A 15,027-nucleotide genomic window follows, 5' to 3' on the forward strand; every position below is an offset into this window, starting at 1 on the left:
TTATTAAATTTCTCTTGCTATTTCTTCAGAAGGTTTTTCTTCTTTGCAGTCTGCCTGTCACTTCAGAACTGTTGGCTTTACCAGGCGACCTCAGCAGATTCACAAGAGTCATCACAGACTTTGGAACCTTTATTAATTTGAAATTACATCTTCTGCAATTAAAAAAAAACAAACCTAAAAATGCCTTTTTTTCCATACAGAGGGGGGCAAAAGTAGGTTTACAGTTTTTGTATGAAAAATAATACAATAATTAATAAATAAGAATAAACTCTGTGTTTTGTGTACTCACAACTGGAACCCTACTTTGTCTTCCTACTTTTGCCCACCCTGTACAAACGCACCAGGGAAACCTTTTGAGCGAAGATGAGACAGGCTTTTGAGACATGCTGACAGATATCCCTGACAATATTAACTCAGCCAGCGGTCCTACCATACCTGGAAGGTCAGGGCACCCAGCACAGCACATGCTGCCTCAGCTAAAACCCCCACTGACTTGCTTAGAAGCAGCTTCTGGCTAATGATAAAACAGCCCAATAAAAGGTGGCTGTTCAGCCCATCAGCTGGATGTTTGTTTTACATCTTTTAAACATCTGGATTTGGGGCCCTTTTATTCATCCAATCATCGATTCAGCAAAACATTTATGAAGTGCATGCTCTTTGGCAGACACTATACAAAGCACTGGGGAATAGAAAGATGAATACATTCCCTTTCTTCAAAAGATGGATAATCCTGCATGCCTGCAGGGAGGCAGAGGAAAATAGCAGGGCAGGAACAACTTGCCCTTATGGAGAGATGCAGTGCCTTCCAGGCCGTAGTGGGTAGGAGGTGACTCATTTGCCGTAAGACAGAGCTTCTAGAGGAGGCTTTCATGAAGAAGTAGCCTTTCAGCTTGGTCTTCAAGGATGTCTTAGAGGAGTTTCTAGATGACAGAGGAGTGAAAGGTATTGCTCATGGAGTGAAGGCCTGAGCAGAGAATGCATCTATGTGCCAGAGACAGGCAAACTGTCCAACATAGCTAAAGCCCTGGTCCACAGCAGGTCAGCAAGGGAGGTGGCTGGGAGTCAATGCTGAGTCGAGTATGAGGGCCCTGAAGGATGTTCTCAGGAGTCTAAACCTCATCTTCTGGGCATTGAGAATTTTCTAGGAGCTTTATGTGTACTGTAGCCCCCTCCCTTAATTGCAGGGGATATGTTCTAAGACCCCCAGGAGATGCCTAAAACTACAGATAGTACTGAACCTCATATAAAGGCAGTCCCCAGGTTACAAACAAAACAGGTTCTGTAGGTGTGTTCTTAACCTGAATTTGTATGTAGGTTGGAACAGGTACCTTTACCTATTAAATGGAACTTAGATGTTTGTCTTAACATAGTATTTATTTTACCTTTCTGTGCATATAAATAAGCATTTTCAAATACAACTTTAAATAGTCTTGGGTGATGCAAAAGATGATAGACTTGTTGGAGTGGACAGGGCTGGTGTTAGAGAATCAGGTTCGATTCTGCTGTTGGAGCCAGTTTCTTGAAGTAGGCATCAGGGAGGTTTGTATAGAGCTCTTCTTCTTCTCATCATAAGTGGCCCTGTAGCATCTCAGGCCTTCAGTTACTGGACAGTAACCTTTGGTGGAGCTCTTTGTATCAGGATCTTGCTCCTCTAACTTTGCCATTCCTGCTTTCATGAGGCGAAAAGCATCAGCTAACTCTTTTGTAGAAACTTTTTTGGTTCTAGAGTTTCTAGGTTCCTGTTTTCTTCCCTAAATGCTAACATCTGCTGCTCTAGTTCCATAAGGTCTTCACTGGTTAGTTCTTTGCCATGGGAGTCAAGTAACTCTGTGATATCATTTTCGCTGATGTCCAACCAATAGCCCTTACAGCAGTCTGGAAGTTTTAGCTGTATGTAAGTTGGATGTTTGTAACTCGGGGACTTACTGTATACTATGTTTTTTCATATACATACACTCATACCTGTGATAAAATTTAACTTATAAATTAGGCACAGCAAGAGATTAACAACAACTAACATTAAAATAGGACAATTATAACAACGATAATAAAAGTGATGTGGATGTTGAGTCTCTCTCTCACTGTCATTCAAAATATCTCCTTGTACTGGTCCCACCTTTTGACTTAAAGGAAGCACTTTACAACTTCTTTCTGGCATATCCAAATTGCCAGCATCACTACTCTTATGCTCTGCAAGCATTTTTAAGTAAAAGAAGGATTAGTTGATCATAAGCACGGTGACACCACCACAGTCCATTTGATAACCTAGATGTTACCAAGTGACTCATGAGCAGGGAGCTTATATACTGTGGACACATGGGACAAGGGCATGGCTCACATCCCAAGCAGGATAGAATGAGCTGGCACAAGATTTTATTACTTAAGAAGGTAGGTGATTTAAAACTTATGGATTACTTATTTCTGGAATTTTTCATTTAATATTATGGACCAATTTGGTGGGCAACTGAAACCGTGGAAAGTGAAACCATGGGTAGAGGGGGATCACTGTAGCTCAGACTTCAAATAAGCCGATGTTTTTACTTTTCTGGAAGCTGTTTTGTCATCATATCATCACAGTACAGAGTTGGGGCAATTATCTGAAGGTCCGTCCCTTAAATCAAGTCCTATTTGCACATTGATAACCCAGCTATGTTATTTTAAGTGAGTGGTCACACTCTATAGCACAATTTTGTTATATCTCTACCTTTGAAATAAGACCGATTATTTTTGTCATCTATTTCCTCAATTTGAAAGGGAAAATTAACCTGCATCTTTCCTTATTGCCACACTTGCTAAAAAGCTCTAACTGACAGCTGGAATTGGAGAGCTATTTTATTCAACTACTTGTTTATTTTTAGAGCATTTATTAAAATTGAATAGAAGCCCATGTGCCTCAGAAAATACTTAGAAAAAGAAAATTTTAGCCATCAGGCACCGAAGAGACTTGTACTCCTACCAATCTGACATCATTAGTGAAATGTCTAAAATGTCAGTCACTGCTAAGAGAAACTTCCAGAGCATGTTCTTTATCCACAACAGACTCAATAGGTCCCACAGGGAATTTGACGATGAGTTATAATCAAAGGATTAGCAAAAAAAGCGGTTTGATGTCATTTTGAGGTTTAGGGGGAATAATGATTTTATTAACAAGCCATTACTTCTTTCATAGAAAAATACACTGCATTTTCACTAGAGTGTACATCTTTATGGATCATACCAAAACATCACATACCTCTAAGTATCTCTTATAGAAGAGATACTAAGTTCTACGGCTTAGATCATATCCTGACCACTTCTTTACTGGGAAGCAAACAAATCATTAACTTTAAAGGAAAAAAAAAATGAGAAAGAATGTAGATGAAAAGATAACTGGAGATGAAGTCATCTAATTCTAAGGTATCTTATTAAAGATGTAATGATATCATACTGAGGAAGTTTTGAGTGCAATTCTCAAACACTAATATGAGTGATAAGAGAACCAAAATTGTTTTTTTCATAGAGCTAGTTCATAATAATATCTGAAAGGGATGAAAGCTACTTTAAAAAGCTATTTAAAAACTAAAATAAAGTAAGGTTAATAGGATAAAGACTGCTTTGGCTACTGTAGCTAGGAGGTTAGGGATGGCTTCTCTAAGCACGTGAGAATGGAATTGAACCTGAAAGATTAGGAATTCTCAGGCACATGCAGGTGTGAGAGAATAATGATCCAAGTAGAGAGAAGAGCAAGTGTGAAGGCCCTGAGGGAGAAACAAGCTTGGCACTGCAGGATCAGCAACAACAGAAAGCCAAACAGTGTAGCTAGAATATACAAGGAAGAAGTAGATTTGAAGGAGACAAAATTGGAGAGGTGTGTGAGGCATCTTGTTCACTGCTTCAACCTAGAACCATGCATGGTCTGTGACTGGAATTTAGTAACTTTGTGTTGAATGAATGAATGAAGTTGGAAGGCTTTGAGTTAGTCTCAAAATTCCATTAGAGCAGGAAACAACATGTAGGACTTGGCAGGGCAAGGTTAAAGGAGTCGAAATTTTATTCTAATCACCAGGGGAAGCCGTTGGAGGTTTTTAAGCAGGAGAATTATGTGATCTGATGTATGCTTTGAAAACCCCTCTTGCTACCATGTGAAGAATAGGCTGTAGGGGAACAAGATGACATGCTCAGTATTTTCTCCTCTTGATCCCTTTCTACCTTCTTCACCTATGTCCCGGAGGCTGACCTAGGGAGACTCTACCCTCTGACTTCCAGTTGTGTTCAACCAGTGGGGTTTTCAGCTGACCATTAGAAGAGAGAGTAACTCTCTTCAAATTAAGGCTGCTATCTCTGTCCTGCTGGAAGTAACTGAGAAAACTAGAAATGGCAAGACTAGTTAGGAGCTTAATAGTAGGCTAGGCTAGAGATGATGATATTCCAATGTATTATTTATTGTAGAGTAAATCTTCCTTGTTTTAGAGGCAAACCCAAAAGTATTTGCTCATGGATTGGGTGTTATAAAAGAGGTGGTGAGACAAAAGAAAAAGCAGTAACTTTTACTAAGTTTCTATCTTGCTATGGCGCCATTAAATGAGTGGGGAAATGGAGAATGAGCAGATTTGAGGTGATACTGGAGGGGCAGAATCCTAACTTCCATTTGAACATCTTTAGGTCAAGATACCTGTTTGCATTTAAGTAGACATGTTGAGTAAGGATAGGGGGAGGAGTCAGAGCTTCAAATTTAAATTTTTGACACATCATTATAAACATGTTGGTGATTTTTTTTCCATATAATTATGATGAACAAAATTGCATTAAGTACATGAAAGAAATTTAATAATTCACAGAATTGAAAAAATTGTGTAAAACTTACTCCCTAAGTTTGGTAAATCCTTAGAAATTAGTAATGCAAGTGGTTTATTGTCTAGATATAAACGAGTTCTGAAAACAGGCTGAACAATGAAGGTTATAATGAATCTGGTGATAGAATAACTGGTTGGTGGGAAGTAAGAATTTGACAGAAGTAAGGAGAGGCTTACCTAAGAATTCATGCAAAAGACTATAAAACCAAATTGAAAACCTTAGTTATCCTTAGTAACAAAAAGGGTTATTCTACATAAATGGAATTCTTAGCTGCTAATTTAAATTTCCCCTAACCAACAACTTCAATTCCACAAATACAGTACTTATTGAAAATTTACATTCACAGAAGGCACTGTGCAGAACTGTGTACAAATGCATTCAAAAAGTAAAATTATTAAAAAGTTTATTAAACTACTACTAAATGACAAAAATTAAAATTTGCCTCTCTGATAAATAAAAAAGCCAAGGAATCACCAAAATGATCCAGAGAAGCCAAAGGCCAAGGCCACTCACAGTTAAACCAGTAGCTTCAAAGCCATAGATTTTAACGTTAATTAAGGCTAAATAACATGCTAGGCAATTCCTTGGAAGAAACTGAATCTGTAATGAGTAACAACTGTCTGTAGACCACCGCATGCAGTCTACCCACGCACCTGGCTTTTTGCATAGCCTAGAAACTACTTTCACATGCAACCTTTCGGCTCAGAAATCAAACGGTAGGGAGAACACATTTTCAGGGCCACCACATTGCAGATGAGCTGTTTTAGAATGTTGGTCTCCAGACTTGGTCACGGGCTGGCTCTTACTGGTCAGGGATAGTCACAGAGTGGAAGCTGAGGACTGAATTTCAAAGCTCTGCCTGTCCAGTGGGGGTGTGGGAGAGACCGGGCTCTTAGCAATCTTGGGGCTTACAAGGCCTGGAGCCCTCAGCATGAAGCAGCAGTCAGGGTACCCTCCAGTTGGAAGCAGAAAGCAGTTCCTACAACCACAGCAAAGAGAAATCAAGCTTGGGCTCATGCCTCAGCTGTGTCCACCAACCCAGCTCAGAGAACATGCCCGGAATGTGGCCTTTGCTGAGTCATTTCACCTGTCTAAACTCAGCTTCTTCATCTGTAACATGGGGACAAGACCTACCTTATAGGGTGGTTTCACCTTTAACTTTAGCCTTCTTTTATTCAGTGAGTAAGTAGTTGAATCCAGCCATAAGAAAATACACTTTTTCTCTATGAGACTCAATAAGCTTATTCTCATTTCAAAAGTTTAAATTTAAAATGTAAATGAAGGTTGTTCATCACTGCTTTGTGCGGTTTGAAAGGCTCTAGGGTTAGTCTAACAAGACTAAGTTCATAGCTTTTCTAACTTCATTAGTCAGTATCTCTGTGACCTCAAGCCATTCACAACTGCAAACAGAGGGCACTTTTGCTCCAGGGGGGTCCAAACAACCACTGTTTCTAACAGAGGCCTCTCTGGATCCTAGAGTGTACCCTCTGTGTTTATTTTATTTTCACTGGAAACAGCAGAGGGGCGTTCTTTGAGAGATGGTTCTCAATGCTGGTTGCAGAATTACCTAAGAGAATTAATTCCTTTTTTTTTTTTTTTTTTTGTGTGTGTGTGTGTGTGTGTGTGTGTGTGTGTGTGTGTGAGAGAGAGAGAGAGAGAGAGAGAGAGAGAGAGAAAGAGAAAGGGACAGACAGACAGGAAGAGAGAGATGAGAAGCATCAACTTCTTGTTGTGGCACCTTAGTTGTTCATTGATTGCTTTCTCATATGTGTCTTGACCTGGGGGCTCCAGCTGAGCCAGTGACCCCTTACTCAAGCCAGTGACCTTGGACTCAGGCCAGAGACTTTGGGCTCAAGCCAGTGACCTTTAGGCTCAACCTAGCAACCATGGGGTCATGTCTATGATCCCATGCTCAAGCCAATAACCTCGGGGTTTTGAACCTGGGTCTTCAGTGTCCCAGGTCAAGGCTCTATCCACTGGTCAGGGTAAATTTTTTTAACTTAAAAAACTAATGTTGCCCTGGCTGGTTGGCTCAGTGGTAGAGCGTCAGCCTAGCGTGCGGAGGACCCGGGTTCGATTCCCGGCCAGGGCACACAGGAGAAGCGCCCATTTGCTTCTCCACCCCTCCGCCACGCTTTCCTCTCTGTCTCTCTCTTCCCCTCCCGTAGCCAAGGCTTCATTGGAGCAAAGATGGCCCGGGCACTGGGGATGGCTTTGTGGCGCCTGCTTTAGGCGCTAGAGTGGCTCTGGTTGCAACATGGCGATGCCCCAGATGGGCAGAGCATCCCCCCTGGTGGGCGTGCTGGGTGGATCCCGGTCAGGCGCATGCGGGAGTCTGTCTGACTGTCTCTCCCTGTTTCCAGCTTCAGAAAAAAATGCAAAAAAAAAAACAAAAAAAAAACTGATGTCTGGGACCCATATCACAGAGTTTCTGATTTAATGATTAAATTTCTGATTAAATGTAAGGCCTTAATACTTTATTTTTTAAAAAATCAGCTGATTTAAAAATGCATCCAAGGTTGGGGCCATTGAATAAGGGTGACAGTAGCTGGGCTACAACAGTATTCTGACTGTAATCAAGGACCTGTATGACCCTCCTCACCTCAGCTGGGGGCACAAATTTCCCTTGCCATTCTGAGTAGAATGCACTGAGCACAGACCCTCGAATTCTAAGAAGCCACTACTGCAGCAGAAGCAGCATTTAGTCACCTGGCCATTTCTACCTTCAAGGGAAATTGGCAAATCTAGTCTGTCAGCTGAAAGGTCATGTGCCCTCCTAAAAATTGGGGCCCCTCTTTTATTGCAAAGTTGGGAGCAAATACTTAGAATAACAGCCAACTCGGTGGTTTTGGGAGGCTCCCTCCCTCTTCATGCAAGTGGATTATAACTATTACATTACAGGTAGACGGTGTGTTTGGGATCCTGCTGAAAACCATTGAAATAAGTCTATTTTTCTTGTACCCAAATTTCAGTGGCTCTTGCTCCCACTGCCCTAAGAAATCACAAATCCTACAAGAAAAGCATTCCAGGGGAGTTCTTTAGAACACCAGGCCTCAAGTTTAAGACGTGTCCAGAGTGGCATGGTGGGTGTTTACACAGAGAAGGGCTGCCTTCCCTGCAGATGAACTCCCCCAGATTTACACCGAGGGCCAGAGCTCTTGTTCATTCAGAAGCAGTACAGATTATTTCACTGGATCGTAAATATATTTAACACTCTATTATACTAACCTTTTAAACCAGTTGTCTTGGATGGCTGCAAATCATCCAAGACAACCTTCTAAGATTTAAATGCTCATGAAATTCCTGGATGCTCTAGTTAAATACTTGAAATTAAGAGTGGAGGGTGTAGCTGTTACTGCAAAAGTTATTTCAAGGAGAGGAAGCAAAATCCTTTGGGCTGGTTTCTGGTTTTTCTTCTTTCTCTTTCTTTTTTCTTTTTTCACTCTCTACTCAGTCAAGGCAAAGGTAAAATCAGCACTGAAACACGCCCCTTTCTTACTTTGGGTTGACCTGCTCCCTCCCCCAGTGTTCCAGGACCTGCGGAGGAGGCGTCCAGAAACGTGAAGTTCTTTGTAAGCAGCTCATGGCTGACGGCAGCTTCCTGGAGCTTCCTGAGACCTTCTGTTCAACCTCAAAACTGGCCTCCCAGCAAGCCTGCAAGAAAGATGACTGTCCCAGTGAGTGGCTTCTCTCTGACTGGTCAGAGGTATGTATGGTTCTCAGAAGGAGATAATGAACGAAATACAAATAGGGAGCAACAGAAGGCACCCCAGATGAATACATACAGCAGGTGAGGACAGAACAAAATAGTCCTCCTAACATTAGGGAGCAGTATTTTTGTAACCATTTATACCATAGTTTGTTACTGACTTTTAACTAGACTACAGGGACATAGTTAAGCAGCCAGCCCTCGTTCAGCAATCTGAAGCATGCGATTGTAAACGGGTTCCTCCTGGATCAAAACCAGGCCTCGCTCATGCTATTTGGGCCCAGGATTCTTCACAGAACACAGGGTTCTTCTCCCCCTATCTTCACAGGTGCCTTCCTGACCTCCCATGCCTCCTACTCCCAGATGTTTCTAGTCCCTACTCAGGAAGGGCCAAGCTGCTCAAGTTCTTCTCTTCCAAGTTACTGTAAAATAAGGAACTGACTTATAAGGGAGAAAAAAGGCCAAGCAAATCTTGCCTCTTTACTGTCAGTCTCCTGGGTCCAAAACATCAACAAATTCCCAGGAAGAGAACTTGATTTTCCTTCTCATCTTGCATTTAGGGCGATGATTGAATCAGCATTCACCATTCCTCATGTGCCTCATAAGATAGGAATATATCCCCAACTAATCTATTTGTCTAAATAATTTCTACTGTGCCCTGGTGGAATAGCTTGGTTGGTTGGAGCGTAGTCCCAGAGTGCAGAGATTGCTGTTTTGTCCCTCCTCAGGGCGTGTGCAGGAGTGAATCGGTGTTCCTGTCTCTCTCTCTCTCTCTCTCCCCCTTTCTTCCTCTCTCTCTCAAATCAATAAAAAATAATCATTTAAATAATTCCTATTCTAACACCAACACCAATTAATTCATTTACCTAGCTTCAAATGATTAGTTTTCATTTTATTGAATTCCCTACAACAGGCCTGTGTGTCTTCCATAGAAAAGCCCCCTCAAAAAAAATTATTGCTTCACAAGCAAATTTAGCCAAGAATAGAATCATTGTCCCTGAAGGAATGTGTCAAAACCAGATTCAAGACCCTCCCCCCTTACTTCCATGTAGAATCATTCGAATTGGCTTTGCTGAATCCGTTGCCTTCTGCTGGTTGAAATGCATCACACGACACTTGCTTCCACAGAGGGGAAAGCTGCCTTTGACAATTAGGATGCCGGCTCTATCAGCATTGGTTCTTAGAATTCTTGTCTCATATTTTATCAGCCCATATATAGTTCCATCAGATAGTTCTGCTAAGGGCATTGCAATTGAGAGTTAACTTATCATAGGTTTTGAAATTTAGCAGTGAAATTGCATGCTGGTGGTATCTCACTCCACATGTCTCAGAACAATAAAATGCCATGTTTTAGAAACAAGATAAAGAAAAAAACTGTGTGCAATGAATATGCGTGTGTGTGTATTCAAGTGTATGTGTGTGCATGTGCCCATGTGAACATGGTAGTAACAACTTTTCCATAGAACATTAGTTTGGGATATGACATTATATATTCAAAAAGTCATTCTAAATATATCAGGAGGGAATTAAGCCAAAGGTTTAGACGCTTCAAATAAAATTACTCTTAGATTCTATTCTGAGAATAAGACCTTCAAAACACCTTATTTCTTATATTTAAAAGAAACCCCTCCATTGCCTGAAAGAGTTAGCTAGTAAATATTTTTAAAACATATTTTTAGGAAAGTTGTCCCCCCCCCAAAAAAAAATATACATATAAAAGAAATTAAAGTCAGAGTAGTAAATTTTGAAGCTAGAAGGAACTTATAAGAAGATCCTAATGCCTAGTTGTTCTTTTAAAAATTTAAGCACTGAACTCTTTTTAAAATTGAAATGTTACTGTGAAGCCAAAATATATGCAGGAGAGACCTCTAGATGAAGGCCTCCTCCCAGGGAGGGTGCTGATTGTGTCATTATAATTATCCTCCCACGTTCCTGGACTTCATAGTCTCCGAGCTTAGGAGACACAGAATTCAGAAAAAGTTCTTTTTGGCCTGCATATTTGAAGGAGGGGCACTTGTGATTAGGCACTTAGAAAAGGAGACTGCTGAATTGAGGTCTCATGGGACCCATTAAGCCAAGCAGACCTTCAGAACAGTGTCCTGTGTGGGGAAGAGTTGAGAGTGAAAGACAGGCAGGCGTAGGTTCTAATGCTGACTCTGTTACTTACTGATTATACTATTTTACATTCCTACAAGCAATGTATGAAGGCTCAAATAACCTTGGGCTAGTTATTTAACTTTTGTTGGCCTTAGTTTGCTTATCTGAATATTGAAGATAATAATAGTGTCCACCTTTATGATTATGAGGAGGCTTAAATTAATTGATGTAATATAAAGTGCTTTATGCCAAGTAAAGTTAGCCATAATTATTGTTATGATTCTCTTACATCCCTGCTCATTGTTAGGAAGAGAGGTAATAAAAGAACGGACTTACCCCGATTGACTAGAACCAGGGTCATGGTAGACCTTCCAGTCTTGTCCAGTCTTCCTAGGAGGAGGAAGTTACATTTTGGGAACTAGGACTAGTTAGTCCTTATCCAAGGAATGCTATTAGGTTTGAGTTATCTCAGTTGATGAATGAAAATTCCAAACATTGGGGAGGGGCTGAGAATGGTGGGAAGTAATCACGATTCACTGGGATGAAACTCATGCTGGTGCCATACAACGGTGCTCCTGGAAGTGTTCACAGAGGCTCTAGCTGGCCCTGTCCCAACAGCCCTTCTCTGGGCCCTGTGGCTGGGATGGGATGTGCATTCCATACCCCCTGCAGGACCCGTTGGAAAAGGAAGACCGGGATGATCTATGAGTGTATTTATCCTTCACTATCTGGCTCACTCTCATGGTTACTGCACAGAATCCCTCAGAGACAGAAGTAAGCCAAAGGTTTAGACACTTCAAATAAAATTACTCTTGGATTCTATTCTGAGAATAAGACCTTCAAAACACCTTATTTCTTATATTTAAAAGAAACCCCTCCATTGCCTGAAAGAGTTGGCTAGTAAATATTTTTAAAACATATTTTTAGGAAAGTTGTCCCCCCCCCAAAAAAAATATAAAAGAAATTAAAGTCAGAGTAGTAAATTTTGAAGCTAGAAGGAACTTATAAGAATATCCTAATGCCTAGTTGTTCTTTTAAAAATTTAAGCACTGAACTCTTTTTAAAATTGAAATGTTACTATGAAGCCAAAAATCTAAAACAGATCAAAACAGAGCTGTTTGGGTTAAAGTGTGGGTAAGGGGTCCAGATTTCCAACAGTTGGGCTTCTAATTCACCTGAGAAGTGCCTGAATCACTTCCTCAACATGGTTATAGAACACAGTTTGAAACTCCCTGCTTTAGCCTGACTTGCGGTGGCACAGTGGGTAAAGTATCCACCTGGAATGCTGAGGTTGCCTGTTTGAAACCCTGGTCTTCCCTGGTCAAGGCACATATGGGGGTTGATGCTTTCTGCTCCTCACCCCCTTCTCTTTTGCTCTCTCTTTCTCTTTCTCTCTGTCTTCTCTCTCTAAAATGAATATGTAAAATCTAAAATTAATTAATTAAGAAACTCTCTGCTTTAACTTAGATTCCCTGTTTTAGAGATGTGGAAATTGAGCCTAGAGAAGAAACTAGACTTGACCAGAATCATAAATCAATCTTCTGACATGCAGTCTATTTTTCTATTTTTCTACTTAGCAGCACTAAAATGAGCATGCTTTCAAGTTTTCCAGGCTCTTTACCTCTATTCTACCTGATCCCTGGATTTGGTGCTGTCATTTACAATAAAATAAGGGCTGAGTGGAATCTGGAATCTATGATCATCAGGGAACAAAAACAGTGGGTTTGACTCTCATCCCCATTTTTTGCATCTTAAATGTCTTTCAGGATAGTGTATATCATAGAACTTTGCATGGAATACTTTATTTCAATGGGCTAACATATAATACTTGAAAAAAATAATATCTTTTGGTTCTTACCGTCCTTTTCAAGTTAACATGGCACACTGCCATGACCCTAGTTCAGGCCTTTATCATCTCAGGCCTGGACTACTGTGGCGGCCTCCTTCACTGATACCCCTACCTGCAATCCATCTCCTACTCCCATCCCTCCCGGACACTGCTGCCAGATTAACCTTCTAAGAACACCTCTTTCATCATTTCACTCCTCCCTTCAATGGCTCTTCCTATGGACCAATTCCAAACCTCCTGTCTGAAAATTAAAAATCTGCAGTGTCTGGCCCAAATTTACCTCTTGAACTCCTGACACTCTTGATGTGATCCTTCTGCTCAAAGAGGTTTAGCTCTGTCCCCAAACCTGCCTTAGACATCAGCACTGAACTGTTCTCCCTTTGTTCTGGACATTTCCCTGACTCCATGCTTATCCCTCGTTCTCTATACGCATCCAGACTCTACCCAGCTTCAAGACCTAGGTCGGGGAAATCCCTAGTGCATTCAACAGTTGTTAGTATTAATTTTATAATACTTGACTTGTCTTTTAGTTTTGTATTTTTACTAAAATTTGTATTACTACAGGGGGGTCCTTGGGTTACAACAGTCTTGACATATGATGTTTCAAGTTGACGAAGCTTACTCCCATAAAAACTTTAAAAAATTGAGGTGTGAGTGTTTTGGCTTACACTGTTAGCACCATACTTACAGACTACGTGGATGAACTAGTTTGGTTGCATGTGGCGGAAGAATACACAATATTCTTTTTCTGTGGCTTAGTTGTGTTTTTATGTTCTATATTATGATTTTACAACTGTGCTGGATAGGTATGTGATTTAGGCTAGGGTGTGTTTCGACTTACACCAAAATTCGGGTTATGTCACTGTTGTAGGAACAGAACTGTGTTGTAACAAGAGGACCTCATGTTTTCAACTCTTTAAACAGCTTCACTAAAAAATTTACTTTACTTTAGCATAATGTTTTCAAGGTTCACTCATGTTTCATCACATATCAGAACTAAATTCCTTTTTATGATAGAATAATATTCCATTGTTTAGATATACCACTTTGTTTATCCATTTAACAATTAATGGACACTTGAATTGTTTTCCCTTAATGTCTGTTATGAATACACTGCTATGAATAGTCACATACAAGTCTTTGTGTGGATATATGTTTTCATATTTCTTGGGTAGATATCTAGAAGTGAAATTGCTGGGTGTCATGGTAAATTTATATTTAACTTTTTAGGAAACTATTAAACTGTTTTCCAAGTAGGCTTTACTATTTTATGTTCCTACCAGCAATATATGAAGGCTCTACTTTTTCCACATCCTCACCAATACTTATTATCTTCCTACTATGGCCATTCTAGTGAATATAAAGTGGTATCTCATTGTGGTTTTGATTCCTATTTCCTAATATACTACTTCATTTTAATAATGCATTTGGATTTTTTTTTCCTTCATTTGATGGCAGCTCCTTGACATTAGGGACCATCTTGCACATTTTTTTATATTTTTAATTGATTTTTTAGAGAGAGACATGAAATGAGAGAGAGAGAGAATCATTGATTCGTTGTCCCACTTATTTATGTAGTCATTGGTTGATTCTTGTACGTGCCCTGACCACAGATCAAACCTGAAACCTTGGTGTATCAGGATGACACTCTAACCAAATGAGCTACCTGGCCAGGACACGCATCTTTTTCCCTATAGGGTTTAGCACCCCACCTCAGACAAAGTAGATATATAACATTTACCTGATGATTGACATTAAAATATTTTATTTGTGAAGAAAGGACAAAGGAATTAGCATTGAGTGTCATTTCTGTGTGTGACATTTAAAATACATTATCTCATTTAATTATTCCCAACCTTGAAAAATAAGCACAAGAAGTAGGAACAGCCTCAGAGAGTTTAAGTAACTTGCCAAGTAGTGAAATACTGAGCTGCATTTGAACACAGGACTGTCTAACTCTAAAGCCCAGGCCATAGGAGTAAAAGCAAGTAAAATGTCTACAGAAAACCTTACAGTAGAAAATCTTACAGTAGAACGTGGCTACAATATGAACACGTCTTTGCACACTGTCAAGTAACTAATATTTCTCCCGCTTAGTGCCTATTGCTTTTCCAAACAACTTTTCTCATATTTTGGTGAGTTTGAAAACTCACACAAAGCCCCACTTGCCCATAGTACCCTGCATTTACATGCATGTGGCCTTTGTCTCCCCATCAGTGTTCCACAAGCTGTGGCGAGGGCACCCAGACTCGAAGTGCCATTTGCAGGAAGGTGCTGAAAACCGGGGTCTCGGCCATTGTCAATTCCTCCCTGTGCCCTCCCCTGCCGTTCTCTTCGTCAATCAGGCCCTGTATGCTGGCAGCCTGTGCAAGTGAGTACCTCCAAGTGCTGGGGATGGGGAAATGAAACCCACGTGGAAGGAGGCATAGCCTCACAGGAACCCTCCCTAAACCCAGGTCAGTGGGAGATTGTTCGGCCCTGGAGGGCAGCTGGCTGGTGAACTCAGCTGGAGATGGAAAAGGAATCTTAATTGCATGTG

General features: G+C 40.6%; 1 protein-coding gene across 5 annotated transcripts in view; it reads left to right on the plus strand.

The window, feature by feature from the left end:
• Nucleotides 1–15,027, plus strand: part of ADAMTSL1 (ADAMTS like 1) — a 1,002,857-nt gene that overhangs the window by 843,754 nt on the left and 144,076 nt on the right. For all 5 annotated transcript variants that reach the window (XM_066368243.1, XM_066368245.1, XM_066368244.1 and 2 more), the window contains 2 exons: nt 8,360–8,539; nt 14,706–14,859. In XM_066368243.1, coding sequence (XP_066224340.1) covers nt 8,360–8,539; nt 14,706–14,859 — 334 coding nt within the window. The remainder of the gene's footprint in view (nt 1–8,359; nt 8,540–14,705; nt 14,860–15,027) is intronic.

Source organism: Saccopteryx leptura, chromosome 2 (genome assembly GCF_036850995.1).
Source record: "Saccopteryx leptura isolate mSacLep1 chromosome 2, mSacLep1_pri_phased_curated, whole genome shotgun sequence".
Classification (NCBI taxonomy): domain Eukaryota; kingdom Metazoa; phylum Chordata; class Mammalia; order Chiroptera; family Emballonuridae; genus Saccopteryx; species Saccopteryx leptura.